This window comes from Micromesistius poutassou (assembly GCF_964030765.1).
Source record: "Micromesistius poutassou genome assembly, chromosome: 3".
Classification (NCBI taxonomy): domain Eukaryota; kingdom Metazoa; phylum Chordata; class Actinopteri; order Gadiformes; family Gadidae; genus Micromesistius; species Micromesistius poutassou.
Window position 1 is genome coordinate 24,205,152 of NC_140273.1, and position 27,620 is coordinate 24,232,771.

A 27,620-nucleotide genomic window follows, 5' to 3' on the forward strand; every position below is an offset into this window, starting at 1 on the left:
CCTTCACCAACAAAAAAAGAAGAAAACAGAAAAAAGAAACCCATAAAAACCTAACCCTAACCCTAACCCTAGCTCCTTCACCCACAAAAAAAGCAGAAAACAGAAAAAATAAAGCTCCTTCACCCACAAAAAAAGAGGAAAACAGAAAAAAGAAACACATAAAAACCTAACCCTAACCCTAGCTCCTTCACCCACAAAAAAAGAAGAAAACAGAAAAAATAAAGCTCCTTCACCCACAAAAAAAGAAAACAGAAAAAATAAACACATAAAAACCTAACCCTAACCCTAGCTCCTTCACCCACAAAAAAAGAAGAGAAAAAATAAACACATAAAAACCTAACCCTAACCCTAGCTCCCTCACCCACAAAAAAAGAAAACAGAAAAAATAAACGCATAAAAACCTAACCCTAACCCTAGCTCCTTCACCCACAAAAAAAGAAAACTGAAAAAATAAAGCTCCTTCACCCACAAAAAAAAGAAGAAAACAGAAAATATAAACGCATAAAAACCTAACCCTAACCCTAGCTCCTTCACCCACAAAAAAAGAAGAAAACAGAAAAAATAAAGCTCCTTCACCCACAAAAAAAGAAAACAGAAAAAATAAACACATAAAAACCTAACCCTAACCCTAGCTCCTTCACCCACAAAAAAAAGAAAACAGAAAAAATAAACACATAAAAACCTAACCCTAACCCTAGCTCCTTCACCCACAAAAAAAGAAGAAACAGAAAAAATAAAGCTCCTTCACCCACAAAAAAAGAAAACTGAAAAAATAAAGCTCCTTCACCCACAAAAAGAGGAGAAAACAGAAAAAATAAACAGAAACCTAACCCTAACACTAACCCTAGCTCCTTCACCCACGAAAAAGGAAAACAGAATAAATAATCACATAAAAACCTAACCCTAACCCTAGCTCCTTCACCCACAATAAAAGAAGAAAACAGAAAAAATAAACCCATAAAAACCTAGGGTTAGGGTTAGGGTTAGGGTTAGAGGGTTAGGGTTAGGGTTAGGGTTAGGGTTAGGGTTAGGGTTAGGTTTAGGGGAGGGTAAATGCTACATCAAAACATTTTTTTGAAGTAGTAGGCTCAGGCACAGGCTGTCACCGACCTTGGATAACAAGAACTAGTATTATGTTTTAATAACATATTAGTCTGATGCAAAAAATAAGATGAGGACCTAATAAGATAGAGATACTGATAATAAAAAAGACAAGTCACTTGTACATTACAAGATGGATACAGGAAGAGGTCATAAGGTCGAGACAGGCAGAGTGAATATAAATCTCAATAATGAGAGGCATGGAAGAGAGTCAATCAGAGCAGGGTACATTATATATAAGGTTATTAAGGCTCAGGGAGACGGTTAAGTTTAGGCAAGGTTCCCTGTGAGGTTATGTTTAGTATAAAAATAAAGATAGGGGGTAAAAGTAATATATATATAATATAAGATCCGAAAACGCTACTATAATAAATAGTGAGCTGATTTCCCATAGTTTATGTTTTAGAAAGGATCGGAATCAATAAGGCTGTGTTAAAGTATCCATAAAGGGCTAATAGACATAAAATAATAATATAATGTTATCAACCCAAGAAAACAATAATACTATTAAACATGTCAATAATAATGTCAACACAACAAGACTCATAAAAATGGTAAAGATCTGATTCCCTAAAAATAAATATATAAATATACACACAAGAATTCAGGAAAAAGAAGGGAAAAAGACCAAATATTGTTTCATGGGTTTGAAATAAATAAATAGACGAATAAATATATGCCCAATAAAGAATAATAACAAGCCTAGAGAAGTCATATATTATATACTTAAAAGAAGATTTCAAATAACAGGATCGTAGGAGACCGGTGACGGAGAGTCTAATTGAAAAGGGAGGAAAGAAATTAAAACAAAGGAACATAACATAAATAGAAATATTAACTGGTTTAAATAAGTCATGGACATGCACACTCTCAACGAGAAAAGACATGCAAAAAATTATAAACAAATTAATTAAGGGTGTAAACAGCAGCACCTAAAAATAGATGTTATAAAATAATGCAAAATATATATATAACAAAGAATCAACAAACATGCATATAGAATAAATAAATAAATAAATACTCTATATTTATAGATTTTAAACAAAGAAATTAATATATATTAATAATTAGACTCGGTCTACATTCCTAAAAGATCCTGTATGAGAAAATAAGGTAAGTAAAGAGAATTGTAACCAATTTATTATTTAATAATCCTATATAATAATGTTAAATTTTTCTTGACCCTGTGACCGATTAGGTCTTTTCATTTAGACCTTCAGGGGAAATGGAGGATAAGTCAACAATAATTTGTCCCTCACGTCTGATTCTCTGATTTTTAGACCAGAGTGGATTATGTTCCACCCCGATGTATTTAAAGTGCTGAATGCCATGCAGCTGGAAGTGTGCATAGAGGTTAGTATGGATTTTACCTTTTTTAATATTGTTGACATGTTCCATAATGCGCACCTTTAAGACTCTGCCTGTCTCACCCACATAAACAAGCTTACAGTATTGACATTGAATAATGTAAACAACATTTTTGACCTGTGATGTGATGATTTCCCTGATAGGGTGACCTCTACCTGAAGAGCCATTAAAAATAAAAGGGGTACGATTGAGCAGCCACGGATCGTCACCTGACCTCTTTTTATCTAAGGCAGTGTGAACCAGGCTATCCCTCAAGTTACAATTTTTTCTGTAAGCCATAATAAGCTTGTAATTTTGAAGGGGCTGGATCTGCTGCTGGACCTGTTGGAAGCTAAGTCTAAACTTTTTTTGAAGAAGACCAAGGGGACGAAAAAAAGTTTGGACAAGCGGAAGCAATCGTTTATGAGGATCAGTATTGGTAAGTGGTTGTATATTGTGAAAACCAGAATTAACTTCACTTTTGATTTCTCTTAGGAATCGTTTGGCGTAATCTCTGTGTTTGAGAGCTGAAAAAAGAATATTGGTGGCTTCCTCCACGTCATCGGGGTAAGAACAAATGCGATGGAAGCGAATTAATTGTGATTTAATGAGGCCGCGAAAAGTGTGTGCTGGATGATAACTACTTTTGTGTAGAAGCGCATGGCGGTCTGTTTCTTTGAAAAAAACTTTTGTGGCTAATTTTTTATCAGAGCTATGGGGAATAGGGACAAAAAATACCTGTGTGTCCAAAAACTCGACCCTTTCTAATTGTAAATTACATTTTAGTTTAATTTTAGGATGATGTTGATTTAGAATAGCTAAAAAGATTTCAAAATCACTTTGAGTGCCAGACCATATGCCAAATATGTCATCGAGGTAGCGGAGATAGAGCAGCGGCAACAGGTTGCATTTTTGAAAAGCTGACTCCTCCCACTCGGCCATATATATATCGGCATATGCTGGAGAGTATTTTCTTCCCATGGCACATCCACAGATCTGTAGGTAAGTTTTGTCTGCGAATTGAAAGTCATTTCTGGTCAATGTGATTTTTAATAATTCTAGAATTTCTGCATCTGGTCTGTGTTTGTTAGGGGACTTCTGAAAAGTTTTTTGAACCGCTAGCAAACCACGTTCGGTTTCAATATTAGTATATAACGAATCTACATCAATAGAAAAAAGGAAAGACTGCGCAGGAACCCTAAGAGTGCGTAGCTTGTGGACAAAATCATACGTATCTTTGACATAGCTAGAATGCATATGTGCTAATGGATTTAAATAGTAATCAATGTACTCAGCTATACGATAAGATTCTGAGCCACAGTCGCTAATGATAGGTCTCCCCGCAGGAACGGAAAATGGCACGGTCCAAGATTGGGGTGGTTTATGGATTTTAGGAAGAAGATAAAAAAGGCGTGGACGTGGGCTATCCGGGCCATACAGGTAAGTAAGTTGTTTAAAATTAATGAATTTCTTGTAATATAGATTGTCAATAATAGGTTTAATGATTTCTTGTGTTTCAGACTGCATAGGACCTGGAAGTGGCTGGTAATAGTTGGAGTTTTCCAATTGTCTGTGGGCCTCTAGTAAGTAGTTGACCCTATCTTGTAAGACAATTTGTCCTCCCTTGTCGGCCGGCTTAATGATGATATTGTCAATACTTTTAAGGGTCTTCAGAGCCTGTCGTTGGTCCCCAGTGATGTTACTTTTAAAGCTGTTGCTGTGAGCAACCGCGTGAGCTGGGGGGGCCCTGAAGGAGGTGAGATTGTTTACATCCTGACTAATTAAGTTTTGAATAAAAGGGGAGACTTGGCTAAGCTCAGGTTCCCAGGTCGAAGGTTTCTGAAAAGGTAAGTGAAGATAATCCGAATCATACGCAAAATGATCTAAAATTTTCAATTTCCTATGATAATCATACAGGTCCCGTCTGAGTTGGAGTTTATCCAGTTTAGTAGGAGTGGGGATAAAGTTAAGGCCCCTTTCCAGGATTTCACCCTCAGCTAAGGTAAGTTTGAAAGATGTGCAAAGAACCATAACATTGGAATGAGGAGATGTACTAATAGTTTTATTTCTCACATGTTTAATTGGTCTGTCCAGTGGCCGAAGATGCGTCTGGCCGTCATTGGTGTCCAATGCACTGGATCTTTGTCCCCCACTCTGAAGGTGATTGGACTGATTTCAGTTAGAAAATTATACTTGCTAGTGATGGTCTTATTAAGAAGTGTAATCAAATGTTGTTGCTCTTTCTCTAATTTGGTTGAGAAATTAATGACAGGGATCCTAATAATGGCATTGGGAAAGGCCCGCTTGGCACTGGTAACTAAAAGTCCTAATTGTTTATCAGTAGTGTTTGGAAGTAGAAGGCCAAGGCAGTTGTTGAGGCCCACTGAAAGGATGACCTCTTTAACTAGTTTATGGGGTTTAAGCCCTTTCAAAATGGACTGCATATGATGAATACCTGCACCAGGGAAGCTATCAATTTGAATTTTGGGATCCTCAAAATGAGGAATTCTAGATAAATTGGAATCTCCCAGAATGACAATGGGTTTAATGATTTTGACTGACCAATCTTTCAATTTTCTGTTTGTATTGATGTGTCTATGAGGTTCACGTCGTGTTGCAAAGTTCGGAGAGGAGCCACTCGGCAAGGCAAAGACATCCTCAGATCGAGCAGGTGAGTCAACTTTGTTTATGCCATTTTCGGCTATGTTGCCTGCACTCGTCATGGGGTTTGCACTTGTGGATGTGGTCTCTGTCGAAGTCTGTTGCAGTAGAGGACGAGAAGTAGAAAAGTCAGGAAGAGGAGATACAGTGAGGAGTGGCGGGTCAGTGAGACCAGACATAAGGTCTTTGTTCTCAAGGTGGAAGTCTAGCTTCTCCTTGTCTTGTCTGACACCGCTCTCCTTCCTCTGAGGGGTGGTGGTGCTGGCACTGGCTATCCGCTGGGGAGGTTTGGTTCCATCCCTGAGGTCTGACTGGCTGTTATGTCCCTCATCAGCTGTGGGTGCACAAGAGGGAGTTGACAAATGTACAGTATCATGGCTGGGGTTTACAGGTAAGTGTATGAGAACTTTAACTTCTGTAGCAGGGGCAGAAATGACAACAGGTTCTTTAAGAGCCGCTTGGAATGTTGGTTGAGGCTGCCTGGTTACAGGCAGTTCCTGGCTAGGTGTAGCGAAATCAATAGAGTCAGGGATGTTGGTGGCCACATTACTATGAAAAGTCTTAACTACAGCTATGTTGACAGAATTGTGGATTGGTTGTTTAATCTCTGAATTTGTTGTTTTCAATTTCTGTACAGGAATGACGGCAGAGTCGTCCAAACACGGAGGGAGAGGAGAGTTTCTGAATGTAGAATTCTCCACATCCACAACCAAAGGTTCAGGGCTCCTGGATAAGCTCAACTGGGCCGGGTTATCCTTTGGAGAGGTCAAAGGTATTGAGATGTTAACATGGGATTCTGGAGTTGAATTAGGTGCCTGATTAGACTCTGATGGTGATGGGATTTTACCTCTCCTCCTAGTCAAACTACTTCTCTGACGTTTAAGAGACCTCTGTGGTAGAGGGGAGTTTGAGAGTTGTTCAATAAGAACAGCTGGTGGCGGTAGAGGAGGAAAATCTTCCTCTTGGGGTTGGAAGCCTGCTGAGGCCGTTGATGGTGCCCCAGAAGAGGGAGTCATGATCATGGCTCGCAACATCTCGATGGAGGAAGGAGTTAGTTTGCGACCATATCTAGCACGGGCCCACTTAAGAGCTCGATTATAAGCTTCTAACTGGAACTGAGGTAGGTTTAAAAGATTATGAGAGATGACCTGATCATAGTGGTCACGTAGGATTAGGGTTAGGGTTGGGGTTGGGGTTGGGGTTAGGGGTTAGGGGTTAGGGGTTAGGGGTTAGGGTTAGGGTTGGGGTTGGGGTTGGGGTTGGGGTTGGGGTTAGGGTTAGGGTTAGGGTTAGGGTTAGGGTTAGGGGTTAGGGTTAGGGTTAGGGTTAGGTTAGGTTAGGGTTAGGGTTAGGGTTAGGGTTAGGTTAGGGTTAGGGTTAGGGTTAGGGTTAGGGTTGGGGAAATGATCCCATCCCCTCCTAGAGGAGACGGGGGGTGCACGGTCCTTCCGCCTGGTGGACCCCTCGCCAAACTGGACCCCCTGTCGCCGACGGAAGTTCTGGCGTCCTCTGCCATAGTGGACCTCCGTCCAACCTCCGTCCATCCTGTCTACTAAAATTGTTGTGCAAAAATGAAAAGTCCTCAAATCCAATTTAATGAAGCAGGGTTAGGGTTAGGGTTAGGGTTAGGACAGTCAACAATTAACGACAACACCGCCGAAGGCGGTGGTGTCGCTGGCACGGGCCATCATCAGACGTCCCCCCGGTGGTCCCCCACCCACCCCAACGTTCAAACCAAGGGGTTGCCAGGTCCCCAGCCTGTCAATCCAAAGTCTCTCAGCTCTGCGCCGTTGAGCAGCAGACCAGAAAGGGTTGGCTTCGAGCACCGACGCGGAAAGGGCCAGCCATCCGTGCTCCACAAAATGCGCAACCAAAGGAAGGTGAGCGTCCTTTTTGCGTTTGATGTTGTGTTTGTGTTGGTGGAAACGGACACGTATGGTGTTTCCCGTTTCCCCCACATATTGGAGATTGCATGCGAGGCAACGGATGAGGTACACACAATTTTTGGTGTTGATGTCTGAGTGCCGGTCAGTGGGAAAGACATCTCCATTATTTTTGTTGTGGGCCCACGGAACGAAATTATAAAAATAGGAGCGTCTGTCCACTTTAGGCTCAACCAGGGGCCGTAGTTTGGCCCTAATTAGAAGATCCCTTATATTTTTGTTCCTACGGTAGGCCGCAATAATATTATAACCAGGAAGGTAGGTGGTGGAGTCCAGAAGACACTGGAAATTATTTCTGACACATCGGGTCAGGCGAGAGGAAGAGGTGGAGTAGGTCGTTACCAAGGGGATACGCTGTCCCTCAACGGGTGGACGCACTAATTTAAACTCCTTAAGGGAGAGACGGCGGGCCGAGCGCGAGTAACCCCTAAGGGAAAGGGCTTGAAATAGAATTTTGACAGCCGCCCAGAAGTCAGAAGTTCTGGAGCAGATGCGTTGAAACCGTAAGAGTTGCGACTTAAGGAGTCCAGCGAATGTGTGTTTGGGATGGAAGCTGTTCGCATGCAAGAGCGCATGCGTGTCAGTGGGTTTGAAGTAGACCTTGACGTCTAGAGTGAGGGACATCGCAAAGTCAGGACCTTTAAACGTGGTGGTGTCCAGGAAATCGACCGAGGAGAGGTGTTGACATGATTTAAGTGTGATAGATGGATCGTGTGTGTTGAGGATTTCTAAGAAAAGTTGGAATTCCGATTCTGAGTGTTGCCAAACGCCCCAGATGTCGTCTAGATAGCGCATGTAGGAGAGAGGTTGCAGAGGGCAGGCGGCGAGCGCAGAGGTTTCCCATTGGGCCATGAAGAGATTAGCGTAGGAGGGGGCGAATTTCTTCCCCATAGCCGTACCCTTAACCTGAAGGAAGAATTGGTCGTCAAAGAGGAAATCATTCCTAGTAAGGTTAATCTCAAGCAGGCGGAGGAGTTCGTCATCAGGGCGCGTGACGTCAGGGTTAAGATTAAAAGCATTGCGCACGGCGCGCATGCCCCCAGCAATATCAATATTGGTGTATAGGCTGTCAACGTCCATCGTAAAGAGGAAGGCGTGCGTGGGGATCCGGAGCGCACGCACCTTGGAAACGAAATCATAGGTATCCTTCACGTAGCTCGCGTGGGAGATAGACAAAGGATAGAGGTAATGATCGAGAAACTCTGCCGTGTGGTATGTCTCGCTGCTGCAGTCAGAGACGATGGGTCGTCCCGGGGGGATTTTAAAGGGCTCACTCCAGGCCACAGGCTCCTTATGTATTTTGGGCAACATGTAGAAGAGTCTGGGCCTGGGCTGGGCATCCCCTAGAAGGTAATCGCGTTGTTTGTGCGTAATGTATTTTTTTCTCCAAAGGGAGTGAATCAATTCAAAGATCATCGGAACGGTCTCAGTATATATGGGAGCCTCAAGTTTTGAGTAATAGCGTGCATCGTGCAGTTGCCTATGGCCCTCCCATATATACTGAGACCTATCCATGATGACAACAGCGCTGCCTTTATCGGCGGGCTTGATAACTATGCTTTTGTTTCCAATCAGTTGTCGGAGAGCCTCCGACTCCTCGGGGAGGAGGTTAGCGGGGGCCGGGTTGATCCTAAAGGAGTCAGCGTAGTACAGGAGGTCATCACTGATCAGACGCGTCACCTCAACCGGGACATCCTCATCTGGCGGAACCCACGACGACTTGTAAGTAAAGGGTGTTTTCTCAGACGGGGGGTGATCTCTAAAGTAAACAGCGAGTTTAACCCTACGGTGATATTGTTGCAAATCCGAGCGGACCTGTTGGTAAAGCTCACAGGGGTTTATGTCGGTCGAAGGGATGAACGTGAGTCCTTTGTCAAGAAGGGAAAACTGCGCCGCGGTCAATCGGAAAGACGGAGAGAGATTTATAACGGAGCGGCTCCCTCGAGGCGTGTCTAGGGACGCGGGAGCGCTCAGTTTAAAAACTTAACCCATTGGCCAAAGAGGAGCGCTGCCGTGTCTCGAGACCAGTGGACATTGTCCCTCTCAGTCACAAAGGACTTCTTGGGCAGAGCGGGGATGGATTCATAGCGGGTGGAGATAAAGGTATTTAATTTTGAGAGAAGCTCCTGTTCCCTGAACGGGAGCGCGCGAGAGTAATTAATCTCCGGGATGAGGATCGCTGCGCAAGGGAACGCGATGCGCGCCCATTTGACTGCGGTTTGAAGATTACCCACACAAACCCGTTCTGTTTTGTTACCCCTCTCGTTGATTCCGAACGCCAGAACCAGTTTGCGGACCTTGGGGTCGACGGCGGTCTTCGCCAGAACCGCGGAGGCATGACGAAAGGACGCGCCAGGGTAGCCGTCGATCTGAAGACCAGGTAAGCCATATTCGGCGAAGCGCGTGACATTAGAATCCCCTATAACCAGAAGCGGTTCCCTCGACTGCAAGCGCCATTCCTGGCATTTCTTACCCGTGCTGGGGTGACGGGTGGGTCTGGCGAGAGTCACAGTCGGGGTGGAGATCGGGAGGGCGGGGCCCCGCGCGTCAGCAGCCGCGTCGTTCCTCTCAGCGTTGGCCCGGGCTAACCCATGCGTGGGTGTCGAGCCGGAGGGCGGTAGAGGAAGAGAGGAAGAGGGAGTCGGAGAGATGACCCTGACCGGAACAGCAGCGGGCGTCAGGACCCCGTGCAGAGGCGCAGGTGCGGAGGATGGCGAGGAGGGTCCCGGAGCGCGCGTGGCTGCGGTGCGTCTGCGGAGGCGGCAGGACGCGAGCCTGGTCCTGCGGGCCAGCGGTGTGTCGCTCCGAGGGGGTCCCGGGACTGCAAGTCGTGGAGGAGAGGGGGTGGGGGGCACAGAAGACGAAGAGGAGGGAGGGGGGGAGGCTGGGGGGATGGGGGGGCACAGAGGCGGAGAAGACGGAGAAGAGGAGAAGGCCAACGAGAGGGTGGGTGACGGCAGCCTGGAACGCCGGTCAGCAGGCCACGACCCCATGTTGAGGTCAACCGGACCGGGCCCAGGGGTCCGGAAGCCGGGGGCAGGCGGGGGAGAAGAGGAGAAGGCCAACGAGAAGGTGGGTGACGGCAGCCTGGAAGGCCGGTCAGCAGGCCACGCCCCCATGTTGAGGTCAATCGGACCGGGCCCAGGGGTCCGGAAGCCGGGGGCAGGCGGCGGCGATGCCTCAGGTGGGTTGAAGCGCGGCAGCGCAGCGCCAGGCGCAATGTCCGGGAACAGCTGGACCAGTCGAACCGGGGTGTCCAATGTGTCTCGGAGGCGAGCGCGCAGCGCCTCCACCGTCTCCGGGCGCAGGCGTTCTCCGAAATGACGTTGAGCCCAGGCCAACGCCACAACGAAGTTGGGGCGCCAGATGGGGTCTGACAACAGGAGGAGCGCACTAACCTTCTCCTCTAAGGCAGCCTTGTAGTGGTCGCGGAGCACCAGCATCGTGGTGTGCTCCCAGTTGCGTGCGTTGCCTTCTATGAGTTGCGCGGTAGCAGCGTTGGGGACCGCAGGGCGTATGGAGACCCTCAAATTCTCCGCGAGCCTGGCGACAACGGGCAGGGGCTCAGGACCCACGCAGTTGGCGAGGTGGTGAGAGGCCTTCAAGGCCGCCAGGATCAGCCTGTTCTTGCGCCTGAAGTCCGGATCGTCGGAGAGTTGAGCGGCAGGGGCGCGCGCGCGCGGCGCTTGACTGGGTGGAGGCGGACGCGCAGACCCAGTGCGCGCCGCGTTAGCCACCGGAAGTTCCGGACGTCGTGGAGGTCGGGGCCGGTCTCGGGGTCGCTGGTCAGGACGTGGGGGTGGAGGCCTCACCTGTGGCTGTGCTCTCCGGGGTCCGGCGGGGGGGCCCGGGGCCCAGGCAGGGCGGCGAGGAGCCCGACGCGCTTCAGGCGCGTGGCGCTGGGGAGGCCTCTGCATCGCCCGGTGAGGAGGTGAGTAGGCGTACCGGCGAGGAGGCGAGTAGGCCGGTCGGCGAGGAGGCGAGTGGGCCGGTCTGCGGGGAGGCGAGTAGGCTGGTCGGTGGGGAGGCGCGTAGACCGGTCTGTGGGTCTCAGACCAGGATCCGTGGTAGTGGTGGCGAGCAGGCCCGTGGGGAGACCAGTACCTTACGGGCCTGGCGTATTGCTCACTTCGCCCTGGAGACGAGTGGCGCGGGACCCAGAGGCGTTCATGCCCGTCATCACGTCGGCGGAAACGATCCTCCGGGACAGGTGGCGCCCACGTGGAAAGGCTCATTAACGGAGGAGGCTGGGTGGGTCCACGAGGAGACCGTCTTCTACGGCCCCTTTGGACCAGGGTCCACTCACCATCGGCTGGGTGGTAGTCGGGATGCATTGTTCTCCTCTAGCAGTGTAGGAGCTTGAACGATAGCGGAACGAAACTATGCTAAACTGTAGGTTTTTAAATAAGACAAGTGTGATCCAGCCAATATCCGTTTTTATTTTTCTCAGGAAATTTGGCTGCTGTAGGCTAGTACAACGTTTCGTCAATTAATGACTTCATCAGGTACATTTAAATAGCAATAGAGACAGACCGTATGATCGAGAATCCTATCAAGCCGAGGTAACTAAGCACGAATAAGACAGCACAGAAACAAATACTTTTATAGACAGTTACAGTAGAGGGAAGGGACATTTAACATCTGGGGCAGAGGTGTCCAATGGGGGGGCCGTACAACACAACAAATTTGAAGTTTGGGGTGGAAAGCCAATCGGGGGGTCAGATGAAGAACCAATTGGAGGTCAGGGGAATAAGATTTGAATTGGGCCAATAGAGAGGTCAGATTTTCAAATGTAAATGTGCCTAATGCAACAATGTATATAAATATATATATGGTTGTATCTCCCAGTCACCAGCAGGTGGAGTGAGAGGGACCACGGTGCCTGCACCTTCTGGAGTCGCCAGTGGTGGTCGCTGGTTGTCCCCAGACCGGGTGGCGTTGGAAGGACAGCTCGCGACAGAATCAAAAATAAAAATAAAAACATAATACAATGACGCCGTTGCATTTAATTATTACAGTAGAGGACAAAAAACAAATATCCGAAAAGAATTAAAGCATAAAAAAATCCGGAACGTGCCCCAAATATTATATTGAGTAATAATGTAATTGTAAAAACGGTTCAAACAACAGGAGCATCCTAATAAACACATGGTATACCTATTTAGATTACATAATTAAAGGGGTAAATAAATAAATAAATGCTGTGGTAAAGGAAAGGGGGGCCGATCGTGAATTCGAATTGAACCGCACCGTAACTAAAAGTATATAGTGTTATATTTATATGTTTTATATGTTACACTACCATCGAACATCCAGGAGATGGAGCTGGAGAACCGCGGTAATATAATCAATTCGAGTCACCAACAGGGGGTGCTAAGTGACTCCAAGTTATATTCAGGTTGGAGATCCAAGATGGTGGCGGAGGTGAGTTGAAGGGTAAGCATAATAATTAAATAAGAGTGATATTGGGGGTCACAGAAATGCCAATGTGTGACGATAAATAGTGAAGGTATAACACGAAACGAATCGACGGAGAACAAAACACAAATGGTTATCAAATTGAACCGAAAACTTAAAAAGAGTTCGGACCAAAGTGGCCGCAGAGCGTCTTTGTTCCCCGCAGTCAGTGGCGAAATCATACGTTCCATCAAGCAACCAGGAGATGGAGCCAGAGAGCCGTGGTGGGGGATCCAAGATGGCGGCCCCCATGGGCAGAAACGTAATCATATTAATTAAATAAGGGCGGTATTAAGGGTGACAGAAATTCAAATGCGTAGCGATAATTAGTAAAGGCAGAACACGAAACAAACCCACGGAAAACCAAACACAAAGGGTTACCATCCGAGCCGAGAACTTAAAAAGAGTACGGGCCAAAATGGCCCCAGAGTGTCCTAGCTCCACGCGGCCACTAGGTGTCGCCAAATAGGTCCAGATCAAATGTTTTTTATATAATGGTGGGTTAAATCAAACAAACCTCCGGGTTTGGAGGGTACATTAAAGCACCTTTCAGGTGCGTAGGGGATGGGGAATAAATAAAGGAATGGCAGGGAAGGGGGGGCCCATAGGACATCAATTGAATAAATACCAAGGGTGCAATTGGAAACCAAATTAAACCGCATTATTTATATGAAAAACAAAAAAGAGTAGGGGGACGAAGGGGGCCTGGGGCTGGAGCATGGGGGCAGAATAAATAGACACAAACATGGTAAGAAAAAAAATTAAATAAAGGGGGATCCTTTGTGGGGGGCCGGGGGCTGGGTTGGAAGTCGTGTAAGGGGGTCTTAGTGGGGTAGGAAAGGGAAAGGTTGGGGTTAGGTTCAGGGGTGGGAGGGGATAGGTTTAGTGTTAGGGAGTGGGGGTAGGGGTTGGGGTTAGGGTTAGGGGTTAGGGTTAGGGCAGGGGGTGGTAGAGGTTAGGGTTAGGGCCAGAGAGGATGGGGTTGGGGTTAGGGTCTGGTGAGGGAGGGGGTTATGGTTAGGGTGGGGGGTGGGAGAGGTTAGGGTTAGGGCCAGAGAGGGTGGGGTTGGGGTTAGGGTTAGGGTTAGGTGAGAGGAGGGAGTAGGTTAGGGTTAGAGTGAGGGTGAGGGTTAGGGTTAGGTGAGAGGAGGGAGTAGGTTAGGGTTAGGTGAGAGGAGGGAGTAGGTTAAGGTTAGGTGAGAGGAGGGAGTAGGTTAGGGTTAGGTGAGAGGAGGGAGTAGGTTAGGGTTAGGTGAGAGGAGGGAGTAGGTTAGGGTTAGGTGAGAGGAGGGAGTAGGTTAGGGTTAGGTGAGAGAGGAGGGAGTAGGTTAGGGTTAGGTGAGAGGAGGGAGTAGGTTAGGGTTAGGTGAGAGGAGGGAGTAGGTTAGGGTTAGGTGAGAGAGGAGGGAGTAGGTTAGGGTTAGGTGAGAGGAGGGAGTAGGTTAGGGTTAGGTGAGAGGAGGGAGTAGGTTAGGGTTAGGTGAGAGAGGAGGGAGTAGGTTAGGGTTAGGTGAGAGGAGGGAGTAGGTTAGGGTTAGGTGAGAGGAGGGAGTAGGTTAGGGTTAGGTGAGAGAGGAGGGAGTAGGTTAGGGTTAGGTGAGAGGAGGGAGTAGGTTAAGGTTAGGTGAGAGGAGGGAGTAGGTTAGGGTTAGGTGAGAGGAGGGAGTAGGTTAGGGTTAGGTGAGAGGAGGGAGTAGGTTAGGGTTAGGTGAGAGAGGAGGGAGTGGGTTAGGGACAGGTGAGAGGAGGGAGTAGGTTAGGATTAGGTGAGAGAGGAGGGAGTAGGTTAGGGTTAGGTGAGAGAGGAGGGAGTAGGTTAGGGTTAGGTGAGAGAGGGTTAGGGTCAGGATAGGGGTCAGGTGAGGGAGGAGGTTGGGGTTAGGATAGGGGATGGGAAAGGGTAGGTAAGGATCAGGGGAGTCAGGGTAACGGTCAAAGTCAGCTAGGGAGAGGTCAGGATGGGGGCCAGGGAGGAGGATAAGAATCCTAGCGATAGTACGGTCTGTGGTAGAAGTCAAAGGGGGACGGGGCCAAGTGAGTTGAGGTAGGGGCCAAGGCGAGGGGCACAGTTCTGAGGGAGGGGGCACAAATACTAACATGAAACATGAAACACAAGCTTAAAGGACCAACGGCAGGTGGGTACTCACAACGGGATCACACTTGATAAATGGAACAATCCAGCACATGAACCTAACAACATGTGGAGGATGAATAGGTAAGTATGCACAAGGTAGGAGCACAAGTAGCCCATAAGGTCATAACACATATTTTCTTCTTACAGCAAATAACCTGCATTGGAAAAGTGAGGACCATGCGGCGGTGCAGACCATGCAGCAGAGGTCCCAGTAGGACTCAGAGAAAGAACAGGTAATGGTGTGGGGGAGGGAAGTAGTATTAACCTCCCAACAAGTAAATAATGGCAGATAAGTATATACAAGGTAGAAGCACAAGCAGCACATGAGGTCATAGCACATAAAAAAAGCAATGTAACCTGCATTGGAACAGTGAAGACCGTGCAATGGTGCAGTCCATGTAGCCGAGGTCCCAGTGGGACTCAGAGAGAGAGCATGCGATGGTGTAGGGGAGGGAAGTTATCTTAATCTTCCAGCATGTAAATCAATAACTTTTTTTCTTTTTTTGTTTTTTTTGGAAGACCGTGCGATGGTGCAGTCCATGTAGCAGAGGTCCCGGTGGGACTCAGAAGGAGAGCAGGCAATGGTGGCAGGGAGGGAAGGAGAGCCGAGGAGACTGTAGGAGGCACTGGCGGGTTAGGACAGTCAACAATTAACGACAACACCGCCGAAGGCGGTGGTGTCGCTGGCACGGGCCATCATCAGACGTCCCCCCGGTGGTCCCCCACCCACCCCAACGTTCAAACCAAGGGGTTGCCAGGTCCCCAGCCTGTCAATCCAAAGTCTCTCAGCTCTGCGCCGTTGAGCAGCAGACCAGAAAGGGTTGGCTTCGAGCACCGACGCGGAAAGGGCCAGCCATCCGTGCTCCACAAAATGCGCAACCAAAGGAAGGTGAGCGTCCTTTTTGCGTTTGATGTTGTGTTTGTGTTGGTGGAAACGGACACGTATGGTGTTTCCCGTTTCCCCCACATATTGGAGATTGCATGCGAGGCAACGGATGAGGTACACACAATTTTTGGTGTTGATGTCTGAGTGCCGGTCAGTGGGAAAGACATCTCCATTATTTTTGTTGTGGGCCCACGGAACGAAATTATAAAAATAGGAGCGTCTGTCCACTTTAGGCTCAACCAGGGGCCGTAGTTTGGCCCTAATTAGAAGATCCCTTATATTTTTGTTCCTACGGTAGGCCGCAATAATATTATAACCAGGAAGGTAGGTGGTGGAGTCCAGAAGACACTGGAAATTATTTCTGACACATCGGGTCAGGCGAGAGGAAGAGGTGGAGTAGGTCGTTACCAAGGGGATACGCTGTCCCTCAACGGGTGGACGCACTAATTTAAACTCCTTAAGGGAGAGACGGCGGGCCGAGCGCGAGTAACCCCTAAGGGAAAGGGCTTGAAATAGAATTTTGACAGCCGCCCAGAAGTCAGAAGTTCTGGAGCAGATGCGTTGAAACCGTAAGAGTTGCGACTTAAGGAGTCCAGCGAATGTGTGTTTGGGATGGAAGCTGTTCGCATGCAAGAGCGCATGCGTGTCAGTGGGTTTGAAGTAGACCTTGACGTCTAGAGTGAGGGACATCGCAAAGTCAGGACCTTTAAACGTGGTGGTGTCCAGGAAATCGACCGAGGAGAGGTGTTGACATGATTTAAGTGTGATAGATGGATCGTGTGTGTTGAGGATTTCTAAGAAAAGTTGGAATTCCGATTCTGAGTGTTGCCAAACGCCCCAGATGTCGTCTAGATAGCGCATGTAGGAGAGAGGTTGCAGAGGGCAGGCGGCGAGCGCAGAGGTTTCCCATTGGGCCATGAAGAGATTAGCGTAGGAGGGGGCGAATTTCTTCCCCATAGCCGTACCCTTAACCTGAAGGAAGAATTGGTCGTCAAAGAGGAAATCATTCCTAGTAAGGTTAATCTCAAGCAGGCGGAGGAGTTCGTCATCAGGGCGCGTGACGTCAGGGTTAAGATTAAAAGCATTGCGCACGGCGCGCATGCCCCCAGCAATATCAATATTGGTGTATAGGCTGTCAACGTCCATCGTAAAGAGGAAGGCGTGCGTGGGGATCCGGAGCGCACGCACCTTGGAAACGAAATCATAGGTATCCTTCACGTAGCTCGCGTGGGAGATAGACAAAGGATAGAGGTAATGATCGAGAAACTCTGCCGTGTGGTATGTCTCGCTGCTGCAGTCAGAGACGATGGGTCGTCCCGGGGGGATTTTAAAGGGCTCACTCCAGGCCACAGGCTCCTTATGTATTTTGGGCAACATGTAGAAGAGTCTGGGCCTGGGCTGGGCATCCCCTAGAAGGTAATCGCGTTGTTTGTGCGTAATGTATTTTTTTCTCCAAAGGGAGTGAATCAATTCAAAGATCATCGGAACGGTCTCAGTATATATGGGAGCCTCAAGTTTTGAGTAATAGCGTGCATCGTGCAGTTGCCTATGGCCCTCCCATATATACTGAGACCTATCCATGATGACAACAGCGCTGCCTTTATCGGCGGGCTTGATAACTATGCTTTTGTTTCCAATCAGTTGTCGGAGAGCCTCCGACTCCTCGGGGAGGAGGTTAGCGGGGGCCGGGTTGATCCTAAAGGAGTCAGCGTAGTACAGGAGGTCATCACTGATCAGACGCGTCACCTCAACCGGGACATCCTCATCTGGCGGAACCCACGACGACTTGTAAGTAAAGGGTGTTTTCTCAGACGGGGGGTGATCTCTAAAGTAAACAGCGAGTTTAACCCTACGGTGATATTGTTGCAAATCCGAGCGGACCTGTTGGTAAAGCTCACAGGGGTTTATGTCGGTCGAAGGGATGAACGTGAGTCCTTTGTCAAGAAGGGAAAACTGCGCCGCGGTCAATCGGAAAGACGGAGAGAGATTTATAACGGAGCGGCTCCCTCGAGGCGTGTCTAGGGACGCGGGAGCGCTCAGTTTAAAAACTTAACCCATTGGCCAAAGAGGAGCGCTGCCGTGTCTCGAGACCAGTGGACATTGTCCCTCTCAGTCACAAAGGACTTCTTGGGCAGAGCGGGGATGGATTCATAGCGGGTGGAGATAAAGGTATTTAATTTTGAGAGAAGCTCCTGTTCCCTGAACGGGAGCGCGCGAGAGTAATTAATCTCCGGGATGAGGATCGCTGCGCAAGGGAACGCGATGCGCGCCCATTTGACTGCGGTTTGAAGATTACCCACACAAACCCGTTCTGTTTTGTTACCCCTCTCGTTGATTCCGAACGCCAGAACCAGTTTGCGGACCTTGGGGTCGACGGCGGTCTTCGCCAGAACCGCGGAGGCATGACGAAAGGACGCGCCAGGGTAGCCGTCGATCTGAAGACCAGGTAAGCCATATTCGGCGAAGCGCGTGACATTAGAATCCCCTATAACCAGAAGCGGTTCCCTCGACTGCAAGCGCCATTCCTGGCATTTCTTACCCGTGCTGGGGTGACGGGTGGGTCTGGCGAGAGTCACAGTCGGGGTGGAGATCGGGAGGGCGGGGCCCCGCGCGTCAGCAGCCGCGTCGTTCCTCTCAGCGTTGGCCCGGGCTAACCCATGCGTGGGTGTCGAGCCGGAGGGCGGTAGAGGAAGAGAGGAAGAGGGAGTCGGAGAGATGACCCTGACCGGAACAGCAGCGGGCGTCAGGACCCCGTGCAGAGGCGCAGGTGCGGAGGATGGCGAGGAGGGTCCCGGAGCGCGCGTGGCTGCGGTGCGTCTGCGGAGGCGGCAGGACGCGAGCCTGGTCCTGCGGGCCAGCGGTGTGTCGCTCCGAGGGGGTCCCGGGACTGCAAGTCGTGGAGGAGAGGGGGTGGGGGGCACAGAAGACGAAGAGGAGGGAGGGGGGGAGGCTGGGGGGATGGGGGGGCACAGAGGCGGAGAAGACGGAGAAGAGGAGAAGGCCAACGAGAGGGTGGGTGACGGCAGCCTGGAACGCCGGTCAGCAGGCCACGACCCCATGTTGAGGTCAACCGGACCGGGCCCAGGGGTCCGGAAGCCGGGGGCAGGCGGGGGAGAAGAGGAGAAGGCCAACGAGAAGGTGGGTGACGGCAGCCTGGAAGGCCGGTCAGCAGGCCACGCCCCCATGTTGAGGTCAATCGGACCGGGCCCAGGGGTCCGGAAGCCGGGGGCAGGCGGCGGCGATGCCTCAGGTGGGTTGAAGCGCGGCAGCGCAGCGCCAGGCGCAATGTCCGGGAACAGCTGGACCAGTCGAACCGGGGTGTCCAATGTGTCTCGGAGGCGAGCGCGCAGCGCCTCCACCGTCTCCGGGCGCAGGCGTTCTCCGAAATGACGTTGAGCCCAGGCCAACGCCACAACGAAGTTGGGGCGCCAGATGGGGTCTGACAACAGGAGGAGCGCACTAACCTTCTCCTCTAAGGCAGCCTTGTAGTGGTCGCGGAGCACCAGCATCGTGGTGTGCTCCCAGTTGCGTGCGTTGCCTTCTATGAGTTGCGCGGTAGCAGCGTTGGGGACCGCAGGGCGTATGGAGACCCTCAAATTCTCCGCGAGCCTGGCGACAACGGGCAGGGGCTCAGGACCCACGCAGTTGGCGAGGTGGTGAGAGGCCTTCAAGGCCGCCAGGATCAGCCTGTTCTTGCGCCTGAAGTCCGGATCGTCGGAGAGTTGAGCGGCAGGGGCGCGCGCGCGCGGCGCTTGACTGGGTGGAGGCGGACGCGCAGACCCAGTGCGCGCCGCGTTAGCCACCGGAAGTTCCGGACGTCGTGGAGGTCGGGGCCGGTCTCGGGGTCGCTGGTCAGGACGTGGGGGTGGAGGCCTCACCTGTGGCTGTGCTCTCCGGGGTCCGGCGGGGGGGCCCGGGGCCCAGGCAGGGCGGCGAGGAGCCCGACGCGCTTCAGGCGCGTGGCGCTGGGGAGGCCTCTGCATCGCCCGGTGAGGAGGTGAGTAGGCGTACCGGCGAGGAGGCGAGTAGGCCGGTCGGCGAGGAGGCGAGTGGGCCGGTCTGCGGGGAGGCGAGTAGGCTGGTCGGTGGGGAGGCGCGTAGACCGGTCTGTGGGTCTCAGACCAGGATCCGTGGTAGTGGTGGCGAGCAGGCCCGTGGGGAGACCAGTACCTTACGGGCCTGGCGTATTGCTCACTTCGCCCTGGAGACGAGTGGCGCGGGACCCAGAGGCGTTCATGCCCGTCATCACGTCGGCGGAAACGATCCTCCGGGACAGGTGGCGCCCACGTGGAAAGGCTCATTAACGGAGGAGGCTGGGTGGGTCCACGAGGAGACCGTCTTCTACGGCCCCTTTGGACCAGGGTCCACTCACCATCGGCTGGGTGGTAGTCGGGATGCATTGTTCTCCTCTAGCAGTGTAGGAGCTTGAACGATAGCGGAACGAAACTATGCTAAACTGTAGGTTTTTAAATAAGACAAGTGTGATCCAGCCAATATCCGTTTTTATTTTTCTCAGGAAATTTGGCTGCTGTAGGCTAGTACAACGTTTCGTCAATTAATGACTTCATCAGGTACATTTAAATAGCAATAGAGACAGACCGTATGATCGAGAATCCTATCAAGCCGAGGTAACTAAGCACGAATAAGACAGCACAGAAACAAATACTTTTATAGACAGTTACAGTAGAGGGAAGGGACATTTAACATCTGGGGCAGAGGTGTCCAATGGGGGGGCCGTACAACACAACAAATTTGAAGTTTGGGGTGGAAAGCCAATCGGGGGGTCAGATGAAGAACCAATTGGAGGTCAGGGGAATAAGATTTGAATTGGGCCAATAGAGAGGTCAGATTTTCAAATGTAAATGTGCCTAATGCAACAATGTATATAAATATATATATGGTTGTATCTCCCAGTCACCAGCAGGTGGAGTGAGAGGGACCACGGTGCCTGCACCTTCTGGAGTCGCCAGTGGTGGTCGCTGGTTGTCCCCAGACCGGGTGGCGTTGGAAGGACAGCTCGCGACAGAATCAAAAATAAAAATAAAAACATAATACAATGACGCCGTTGCATTTAATTATTACAGTAGAGGACAAAAAACAAATATCCGAAAAGAATTAAAGCATAAAAAAATCCGGAACGTGCCCCAAATATTATATTGAGTAATAATGTAATTGTAAAAACGGTTCAAACAACAGGAGCATCCTAATAAACACATGGTATACCTATTTAGATTACATAATTAAAGGGGTAAATAAATAAATAAATGCTGTGGTAAAGGAAAGGGGGGCCGATCGTGAATTCGAATTGAACCGCACCGTAACTAAAAGTATATAGTGTTATATTTATATGTTTTATATGTTACACTACCATCGAACATCCAGGAGATGGAGCTGGAGAACCGCGGTAATATAATCAATTCGAGTCACCAACAGGGGGTGCTAAGTGACTCCAAGTTATATTCAGGTTGGAGATCCAAGATGGTGGCGGAGGTGAGTCGAAGGGTAAGCATAATAATTAAATAAGAGTGATATTGGGGGTCACAGAAATGCCAATGTGTGACGATAAATAGTGAAGGTATAACACGAAACGAATCGACGGAGAACAAAACACAAATGGTTATCAAATTGAACCGAAAACTTAAAAAGAGTTCGGACCAAAGTGGCCGCAGAGCGTCTTTGTTCCCCGCAGTCAGTGGCGAAATCATACGTTCCATCAAGCAACCAGGAGATGGAGCCAGAGAGCCGTGGTGGGGGATCCAAGATGGCGGCCCCCATGGGCAGAAACGTAATCATATTAATTAAATAAGGGCGGTATTAAGGGTGACAGAAATTCAAATGCGTAGCGATAATTAGTAAAGGCAGAACACGAAACAAACCCACGGAAAACCAAACACAAAGGGTTACCATCCGAGCCGAGAACTTAAAAAGAGTACGGGCCAAAATGGCCCCAGAGTGTCCTAGCTCCACGCGGCCACTAGGTGTCGCCAAATAGGTCCAGATCAAATGTTTTTTATATAATGGTGGGTTAAATCAAACAAACCTCCGGGTTTGGAGGGTACATTAAAGCACCTTTCAGGTGCGTAGGGGATGGGGAATAAATAAAGGAATGGCAGGGAAGGGGGGGCCCATAGGACATCAATTGAATAAATACCAAGGGTGCAATTGGAAACCAAATTAAACCGCATTATTTATATGAAAAACAAAAAAGAGTAGGGGGACGAAGGGGGCCTGGGGCTGGAGCATGGGGGCAGAATAAATAGACACAAACATGGTAAGAAAAAAAATTAAATAAAGGGGGATCCTTTGTGGGGGGCCGGGGGCTGGGTTGGAAGTCGTGTAAGGGGGTCTTAGTGGGGTAGGAAAGGGAAAGGTTGGGGTTAGGTTCAGGGGTGGGAGGGGATAGGTTTAGTGTTAGGGAGTGGGGGTAGGGGTTGGGGTTAGGGTTAGGGGTTAGGGTTAGGGCAGGGGGTGGTAGAGGTTAGGGTTAGGGCCAGAGAGGATGGGGTTGGGGTTAGGGTCTGGTGAGGGAGGGGGTTATGGTTAGGGTGGGGGGTGGGAGAGGTTAGGGTTAGGGCCAGAGAGGGTGGGGTTGGGGTTAGGGTTAGGGTTAGGTGAGAGGAGGGAGTAGGTTAGGGTTAGAGTGAGGGTGAGGGTTAGGGTTAGGTGAGAGGAGGGAGTAGGTTAGGGTTAGGTGAGAGGAGGGAGTAGGTTAAGGTTAGGTGAGAGGAGGGAGTAGGTTAGGGTTAGGTGAGAGGAGGGAGTAGGTTAGGGTTAGGTGAGAGGAGGGAGTAGGTTAGGGTTAGGTGAGAGGAGGGAGTAGGTTAGGGTTAGGTGAGAGAGGAGGGAGTAGGTTAGGGTTAGGTGAGAGGAGGGAGTAGGTTAGGGTTAGGTGAGAGGAGGTTAGGGTTAGGGTTAGGGTTAGGGTTAGGGTTAGGGTTAGGGTTAGGGTTAGGGTTAGGGTTAGGTGCGGGGAAATCATAATACATCTGCCGAAGCAGGAGTGCACTGGCACACAAACTAGTTTCTTTAATTTCTCTGTTTTCTTTTCAGATTTGTGGAGCGAATTGGTGGAGTAAATGCAGTGTTCCAGGCCTGTAATTCACAAGGATAAAAGCAGGTATGTATCAGTCCGGAAGGTTACTATATAGTATTATTCCCAAAGGGAAATTGGACATACAAAAAGAGGGAAATGCACACCATATATATATATATATATATAAAATAGTGGATGTATAAAATACTTAAAAACAGGTGACACCATAAAATCAATACAATAAATGACATCCATTACACTGAACACATAAAATATAAAAACATATGGCTAGTCACTCCCTCTCAATGTCGTTCTCCATACTCTCTGGTAAGTATTTTATAGTTTTATACTTCATTTAACCCATTAGGATAGACTGTGTTTAATTTATTAATCCAAATTCTTTCTCTCCACAGTCTCCGTTTTCCGGACCAAGCCGTCCCTGATTCGAGGCCTGTGATAAGGAGGTTCTCCCATCCATGATCTCTAAAATGTACGTAAATTGCGGTAGACTTTGTAGTTTGTCTTATGCTGTACAGATGTTGTTTCAGCCGCATACGTAAACTATTTTTTGTCTGTCCAATGTACCATTTGTTGCAGGTTTTGCACTCAATACCGTACACCAAATTGGACGAATCAAGTTGGAAGACCTCCCGCACTGCTGCACTCAGATGAGTATATTTATTAGTGATAAATTGATTTACTTTAAAGTGTGGTTGTAAAAAATCACGTCGTTTGGTCCCCTTAAAAGATGCCTGCACCAATTGATCTCTGAGGTTTTTGTTCCTCCTATAGGCTGCTATAATTCTAAATTCCCGTAGAGGGTCTATTTTGGTTTGAGCTATTTTAAAATTTGATTTAACGATTTTATTCAATTCGAGGGCGGCCGGTGAATAGGTTGTAACAAGAGGGACCAGATGTTTTTCGTCCCTCCCTTCTGCAGGTTTACCCCCCCCACTAAACATCTGCTGGACCTCCACTTGGATGCCGCGGAGGAACGTCCTGCTATAACCCCTCGGTCTCAGGGCCTGGAAAAGGGCCTGAGTCGCCGAACGCACATCCACCTCCGCCACACAGATCCGGCGAAACCTAATCAGTTGGGATTTAACGATCCCCCTATAGGTATGCCTGGGATGGTAAGAAGATCTGTGCAGCAGAGCATGGGTGTCCGTCGGTTTAAAATAGACCCTCGTCCCAAGGCCCACCCTCCCATCCTCACCATCCTCCACAAATACCTCAGTGTCCAGGAAGTTTATTTTCTCTGGGTGTAATTCATATTTAAATGTTATGGAAGGATGGTGTTGGTTGAGTATTAACATAAAATCCCGAAAAGCTGGTTCCCCATGGGGCCAGACTCCAAAAATATCATCCAGATATCTCAGATATAGTGTTGGTAGTTTGGGACATTTGGGGAGAACAGTTCGCTCGAATTCAGCCATATAGATGTTCGCATAGGCGGGAGCAAACTTTTTCCCCATTGCCGTTCCATGAATCTGTAAATAATATTTATCATTAAATACAAAATCATTTTTAGTTAAACCCAACTCCAACAACCTCAAAATAGCTGCATCCGGTCTATCTGGATCAGGGTGCTCTAACAAGATATTCTGAACAGCCTGAAGTCCTAGGTGAGTATCAATATTTGTGTACAGGGCATCTACATCTATCGAGAATAACATGGCGCCGTGTGGAAATTCTACGGTCTTAAGCTTGTCAACAAAGGCATATGTATCTTTAATATAACTATCATGAGTTTGAGACAAGGGACCAAGGAAAGAGTCAATGTATTCAGCAATCCTACATGATTCGCTCCCACAGTCAGACACAATAGGTCTTCCTGGGGGAACTTTATGAGGGATTGTCCACGTCACTGGATCTTTATGAATTTTTGGTAATAAATAAAATTTTCTTGGACGTGGAGGATCCTCCCCATATAGGTAAACCTTCTGTTTTTTTGTAATTCTTCTTTCTTTACAGAGATGGTCCAGGATTCCCCGGATTTCGACCTGCGTTTCCATCTGAATGGACTCTTTCAAAGGTAAGTAATGTTTTTTATTTTCCAGTTGTCTGTTTGCCTCTATTAGATATGATGCTTTATCTAAAATGACAATCTTGGACCCCTTGTCTGCCGGTTTGATTATTATATCTCTATTAGATTTTAATTTTTCCAGGGCTTTTCTCTCCTCCTTGGAAAGGTTGCTAACCGGACGCACCCGGAAAGACAGTCTCCCAAAGCCCCCCACATCACCCCCAACCAGGCCTCTAATGGGGTCTGATGTTAAATCCTCCCTAGGTGCCCAGCCGGAGGGTAAGGTGAAAGGCTCCCGGGGGCCGCCAGACTCGAAGCCAAAGTAGTCCAGCAGTCTCAACCTCCTGTGATATTGGTATAGGTCTCTCCTAAGACCCTGCCTATTAATCTCCAATGGAGTAGGTATAAACAGGAGGCCTCTTTCCAAGAGGGTCTCCTCTGCCTTGGATAAATTATATAAAATTGACAAGTTTAAGATATTGGATACCGAGGGGGTGAGAGTTCTCGTTCCCCCCCTGAGTAGTTTAATTGCTCCATCCAACCATTAAAAATCAACGAAGCTGTTGTTTTAGTCCAGTGTACTCTGTCTCTTTGCACTTTAAAATCACCGTCTTTCACGCCCTTCAACACCCTATACCTATCCCTAATGAACGAGTTAACCCCACGCGCCAACCTCTGAACATCATGATCTTGACGCTCTGAGATCTGCACAAGTGGGATAAATATTTCTGCGTAGGGAAATGTTTTCTTCGCCTTGGTAACTAGAATACCAAACTGTTTGGCAATGGTGTCTATGCTGTTTAACTTTAAACAGTTGTTCAGGCCCACCGAAAGGATCACCTTCTGCGTCTCCACACAGGGGGACAGCTTACCGAGGATTCCCGTCAGATGAAAAATGCGGGCCCCCGGGAAGCTGTCAACCTGTACCAATGGGCTATTACACCGGGGAAAGTTGGTCAAATTGGAATCCCCTATCACCAGTACAGGCCTCTCCACCGTCAACGACCACTCCCTCTTCCCCTCATCATTGGGGTGGTTCGGGTGTCTGGTGGGCCCCCGTGGGGAGGGCTGCACAACATCCTCAGATGCAGCAAGCCCACCCGGTACAACTCCTTTCTGGGTCACTCCTATATCTATAGGAGGGTGAACCATACCTAACTCAGGTTGGGAGCTGGAGTCAATGGACTCAGAGATAGCCACTGCCACATTAGATCTAAATTCAACCCCAGCCACAAGGGGCTGTCCTTTTGCTACTCGAGGGGAAGATTCCTCCTCAAGGCTCAGATCAGAAAGATCAAGCTGGCAATTAGGGTGAGAGTCCAGGCCCTTCTCCGATGGTAAGGGGCTATGAGGATGATGGATCTCTGCTGTGAGAGTCTGGGCTCTGCTCCGGGTGTTAGGCCCCTCAAATGTTCCCACTCCCATAATAAAAACAGGGTCAGTGGTAATATTGGGGGTAGAGGGGGGGTGGGAGCTCGGCAGAAGGCGAAGGCCAAGGTTAGGGCGTGAATCAGGGCTAAATCCGGGGTTCGGTTCCAGATTAGGGTTAGGGTCAGGGCCAAGACTGGGGCCGGGGTCAGGATTAAGGTCAGGGTTAAGGTCAGGGTGGGGGTCAGGGTTAGGGTCGGGGTCAGGATTGGGGCAAGCATGGTTCCAAACATGTTTACCCTTCTTCCTGGGGTTAGGGTTAGGATTGGGGTTGGGGTCAGGGTTGGGGTTAGGATCAGGGCAAGCATGGTTCCAAACATGTTTACCCTTCTTCCTGGGGTTGGGGTTAGGGTTGGGGTTAGGATTAGGGTTGGGGTTAGGGTTAGGGTAGGGGTTGGGGTTAGGGCCGGGATTAGTTTTGGGGTTGGGGTTGGGGTTAGGGTTAGGGTAGGGGTTAGGGTTAGGGCCGGGATTAGGGTTGGGGTTAGGGTAAGGGTAGGGGTTGGGGTTGGGGTTAGGGCCGGGATTAGGGTTGGGGTTAGGGTACGGTCCAGGAGTAGGGCAGAATGGCATGGTAAGCAATCTCTGGAAACCAATCCCAGGGGGAGGGCCAGGGCCAGGGGTCGGAAGTGGAGGCCACTCCCTCGGATCCCTAACTGGAACCGGCTCCCGTATAGGGGGCCCAATACCAACCCCCACGAGCGATGTCAAAGTGACAATGGAGGTGCCAGTAAGCCTATTCTTATATCTGGCTCGGCCATAAGCAATGGCCTTCTCCAATGCCACCTGCTCAAAAGGGGGAAGGGACTCGAGCCCCCTAGCCAACACTCCATCGTAATGATGTTTAAGGATGGAAAGATTCTGTTCCATCCACCGATCAGTGTTGGCCTTTACCCTCCCCGCGGTATCGGCATTAGGAGCGGATGGCTTGATGAATGATGTTAATTTATTCACCTGGCGCATCATCCCCACCGGAAAGGTCCCAGATTGCCCCGATCGTTCCACCACCTCAGCATGGTGGATAGCCTGCAGGAGTGTAAAATACCTCTTCTGCAGGCTAGGCACACCACGCTGAGTGGTGTCAGGTCCACCATTATTGTTACTCCCTACCCCTGGTGGAATATTGGGATAAACCCTTCTCTCACTCCCTCTCCCCCCTCTTCTAACCCAGTTAGACGGTCTCAATCTCTGTTCCATGAACAGGGATAAAGTCAACAATAAAGTGCAGAACAGGCACAACTGGAATTAAGTGTCAGAATAAGACAAACAAAATGCTTCTGTTAACATTTAAAACTGGGGAATAAAAACAGGGAACACATAAAAGACTGACTGGATTTTCCTATAGTTTCCCCAATTTACACAATAAAGACAATTATATGGTTAAAAACAGCACTCTGTCTGAAGGAGGGTAAAATAAATTTATTCCCTCCCCCCTAGGCACCAAGTCAATGGGGAGTGGGTAACACCTGTAAGGGTACCACTCAAAATAAACAAGTACAAAAAAAAAAAAAATTTTTTTTATAAATGAAAGAAATTCAAACCAAAAATAACAAAAACACAGCAAAATAAAAACCACCCTATGCACCCAAAACCCACACTGTGTA

The 27,620-nt window shown here is 49.0% G+C and overlaps 1 protein-coding gene and 2 long non-coding RNA genes across 3 annotated transcripts; all 3 read left to right on the top strand.

Moving 5' to 3' along the window:
* The first annotated feature begins 5,359 nt into the window (after positions 1-5,359).
* LOC311340361 lies at positions 5,360-6,176 on the top strand. The gene is made up of 3 exons (XR_014633255.1): positions 5,360-5,500; positions 5,747-5,881; positions 5,969-6,176. It is a non-coding gene; the product is annotated as an uncharacterized lncRNA (long non-coding RNA).
* Positions 6,177-14,280: 8,104 nt separating this feature from the next.
* LOC311340978 (uncharacterized protein) lies at positions 14,281-20,582 on the top strand. The gene is made up of 5 exons (XM_084465893.1): positions 14,281-14,876; positions 15,163-15,532; positions 17,171-17,317; positions 17,878-17,975; positions 20,444-20,582. Exons 1-5 carry the CDS (start codon positions 14,731-14,733, stop codon positions 20,460-20,462), a joined length of 780 nt encoding a protein of 259 aa, XP_084322019.1. The 5' UTR covers positions 14,281-14,730; the 3' UTR covers positions 20,463-20,582.
* Positions 20,583-22,505: 1,923 nt separating this feature from the next.
* Positions 22,506-23,336, top strand: LOC311340913. The gene is made up of 3 exons (XR_014633287.1): positions 22,506-22,646; positions 22,976-23,052; positions 23,160-23,336. It is a non-coding gene; the product is annotated as an uncharacterized lncRNA (long non-coding RNA).
* The last annotated feature ends 4,284 nt before the right edge of the window (positions 23,337-27,620 follow it).

What these genes read in the sequence shown, in the direction of transcription:
- LOC311340978 (XM_084465893.1), top strand. Translation starts at nt 14,731, where the DNA reads ATGCACAAGGTAGGAGCACAAGTAGCCCATAAGGTCATAACACATATT. An exon ending in AGGACTCAGAGAAAGAACAG is followed by an intron (nt 14,877 to 15,162) that starts GTAATGGTGTGG and finishes TTTTTTTGGAAG; the next exon opens with ACCGTGCGATGGTGCAGTCC. An exon ending in AAATGCGCAACCAAAGGAAG is followed by an intron (nt 15,533 to 17,170) that starts GTGAGCGTCCTT and finishes GTTTCCAATCAG; the next exon opens with TTGTCGGAGAGCCTCCGACT.